The 2,795-nt window shown below is 38.5% G+C and overlaps 1 protein-coding gene across 1 annotated transcript; it reads right to left on the minus strand.

The window, feature by feature from the left end:
• Window positions 1–305: 305 nt before the first annotated feature.
• Window positions 306–2,235, minus strand: LOC141614072 (uncharacterized). The gene is made up of 5 exons (XM_074432828.1): window positions 2,070–2,235; window positions 1,630–1,973; window positions 1,324–1,527; window positions 900–999; window positions 306–796 (listed from the first exon to the last, which is right to left on the minus strand). The coding sequence occupies exons 1-5, from the start codon at window positions 2,233–2,235 to the stop codon at window positions 306–308; spliced, it is 1,305 nt and encodes a 434-aa protein (XP_074288929.1).
• Between the last annotated feature and the right edge of the window lie 560 nt (window positions 2,236–2,795).

Genomic DNA, 2,795 nt, shown 5'->3' on the forward strand with positions numbered 1-2,795 from the left:
TATTTAATTAACATCTTTCTCTCAACTATTATTAGAAACCTCATTAATTAATTATTTAAATTTCATAAATTATTCTCATTAATTATTATTAAATTACGGGGTATTACATCCCTAATCGGAAACACTCTATTCTTAGCTCTCCTCCTTTTAATACAAGCATGAAAGAATGCAGTGTTATCATCCCCCAGCTTCATCCAATCACATTTAGCTTTCTGATTAAGATAATTGTCCCTTGCCTTGATCAAATCCTCCAAATCCTTTGCACACACTCTCTCAGAAGCACACAATTCAGTATTTAGAGGGTCCTAATTCAACATTTCCTGAAACTTTTTTAAAGAAATCTCAGCAACATGAGTCAGGTTCTCAATGTTAGCAAATTGGGACTTATTCAACTTCTTTAAGTCATATTTCAAGGCTTTTAACTTCTTTACCACCTGAAACATCGCAGTCCCTTGAACCTGCCTTTGCCATCCATTTCTGATGATGTTATCATAATCAGGTGATAAAGACCACATGTTAAAATATTTGAAGGGGGCCCTCCTGCCACAAGGCTCCTCCTCAAGCTTAACAAGTGCAGGACAATGGTCAAACATCCCCTCAGGTAAATAATGCACATAGCTAGTAGGAAAATTGATAGTCCATTTATCATTGACTAACATCCTATCAATTCTACTGTAAATCTTAGTCCCAACCTCATCTTTATTAGTCCAAGTAAAGAAGGCTCCTCTAGCCCTCATATCAGCGAACTTACAATCCTGTACCACCTGTAAGAGTGGTCTCAACTCAGCATTGGTTACTGGAGCTCCCCCAATTCTTTCATTACTAGCAAGGACAGTGTTAAAATCACCCCCAATAAGCCAAGGGCCATTAACAGTAGTATAAAAAAAGTCTCAACCTACTCCATAATGGCTCCCTTTCAGCAGCTTTGTTAAGTCCATACACTACAGTAAACCAGAACTTAGTTTTCCTAGCTTTATCAGTAACAAATGTATGGATACACTGCACAGAAACATCCAAAATATCCACCTCAAACAACTGAGGATCCCAAATGACCCATATTCTACCACCTTTATGTAAACTTGAATTGGTACAAATAGCCCAATCATCACACAAATTGCATCTAATTTTATTCGAATTATTATTCTTAATCTTAGTTTCTAATAGGCCAAATAATTCCACTTTATTATGATGAAGGAATTTTTTTATTTCTTTTTGTTTATTAGGATTATTTAGACCTCTGATGTTCCAGACTCCATATCTACCCATTATCAGTAGTAGCCCTACTAGTCCCCCCTTTGTCCAGAGTATAATGCTCAATCAGACCCAATATGGACTTCTGCAAAGAGTTGGATAGGTTCTCCATGAAAGATACCCCCCAGAGGTAAAAGATCTGCGTCCACCATTCTCATTTCTCAGTAATTTGGTTAAATAACTTCTAGGGATAGAGTTCTCAACCACAGGTGTTTTAGTCACCATTACAGGAGTCAAGGCAATTTCTGGAGAAGCCTCCTTCTGTGTCCTCTTCTCCTGAGCATGTATGGGTACCACTTGTTTAACTACAGGTTAAGGCTGCCTTGACATAGGCCCCTTGGGTCTCCATACTTTCTTAACCACTGGTTTCTTACCCACCTTCCTGCAATTCTCAGCCAAATGACCCAAACCTTTGCAAGCTCTACATGATAATGGGAGCCAATCATATACAATCTTCAGAGTTTGAGTCTCACCATTCTCATCCTGGAAATTAATGGTCTCAGGGAAAGCTTGCCCAATATCCACTTCAATCATAATACGGGCAAACCCTAGAAATTTTTTGTGAAGGGTAGCTTCATCACAACAAATGAATTTACCAACCACCTCACACAATTTCTTAAGGCATCCCATTCCCCAGTACTTCACATCCAGTCCATAAATTTTCATCCAAATTGGTATTCTCTTTACATCATGTTTAATCAGCTTCATCTCAGGTGTCCACTCTTTGATAATGACAGGCTTATTATCAAAGAGCAGATGACCATTCCCCAACACAAATTGCTGCTATTCCTTCGTTTTAAACCTCACGAGGAAGATACTGTTTGGCATAAATAAGATTTTGTCCACCCCCTGAGCCTGCCATACCCTCCGTACAAAACCAGTTAAAACAGAGCTTGGCAGATTCGCACCAAGAACGTAACAAACAACAGCAGTGGACCAAAAAGAAATCTCACGAGCGACATCGTCTTTAGTAATCCGTACCATAGGAGTAACCACCGGAGTAACCACTGGAGCAATTACAATTCCTCTTCAGGATCAGCAAGCTCCTCGTCCTCTTCAATGATCGAATGCAAATCAGCTTCCAATTCCTGAGACGAAAATTGCAATTGTGCAACAGGAGTTGAAATATGGGGATGCCATTTTTGTGATCAATTAAAGGGAAAATGATAATGACAATCCAAGAAAGAAATTACTTAAAGCAAAGAACATCAACATAGCATTTCTGTTTTGATTGCAGAATTATGGTCATTTTGTTTGCTCCATAACTTGAGTTTTACTTGGTCAAAAATTATGTTCTTTATATGTATAAAATCTTGAGAATGTCATCTTTATCATGGACTTGGAATGGTCAAGTTTCACCGTGTGGATTTTCCTCAGTAAGCTCTCAAAGACTGGCACGATTTCTTGTTTCGATTCGGCATTCGACTGTCAGTACTAAACGGATCATATCTCCCAAACCAAGAAACACCTTGGGGTAATTATTTTTGGAGGCGGTAGCTAACTCAATTAGTTTTCTTTTGGTATATGGCTCATACATTGGTTCA

This window comes from Silene latifolia, chromosome 11 (genome assembly GCF_048544455.1).
Source record: "Silene latifolia isolate original U9 population chromosome 11, ASM4854445v1, whole genome shotgun sequence".
In the NCBI taxonomy this organism is placed as follows: Eukaryota; Viridiplantae; Streptophyta; class Magnoliopsida; order Caryophyllales; family Caryophyllaceae; genus Silene; species Silene latifolia.

Bases quoted from the DNA above. Each gene is read 5' to 3' on its own strand.
- LOC141614072 (XM_074432828.1), bottom strand. From the start codon at position 2,235: ATGGTACGGATTACTAAAGACGATGTCGCTCGTGAGATTTCTTTTTGG. The intron at 1,000-1,323 runs GTCTGATTGAGC...GTTTCTGTGCAG, and splicing joins TTTGCAGAAGTCCATATTGG to TGTATCCATACATTTGTTAC. The intron at 797-899 runs GTAGGTTGAGAC...GGGGAGCTCCAG, and splicing joins TGAAAGGGAGCCATTATGGA to TAACCAATGCTGAGTTGAGA.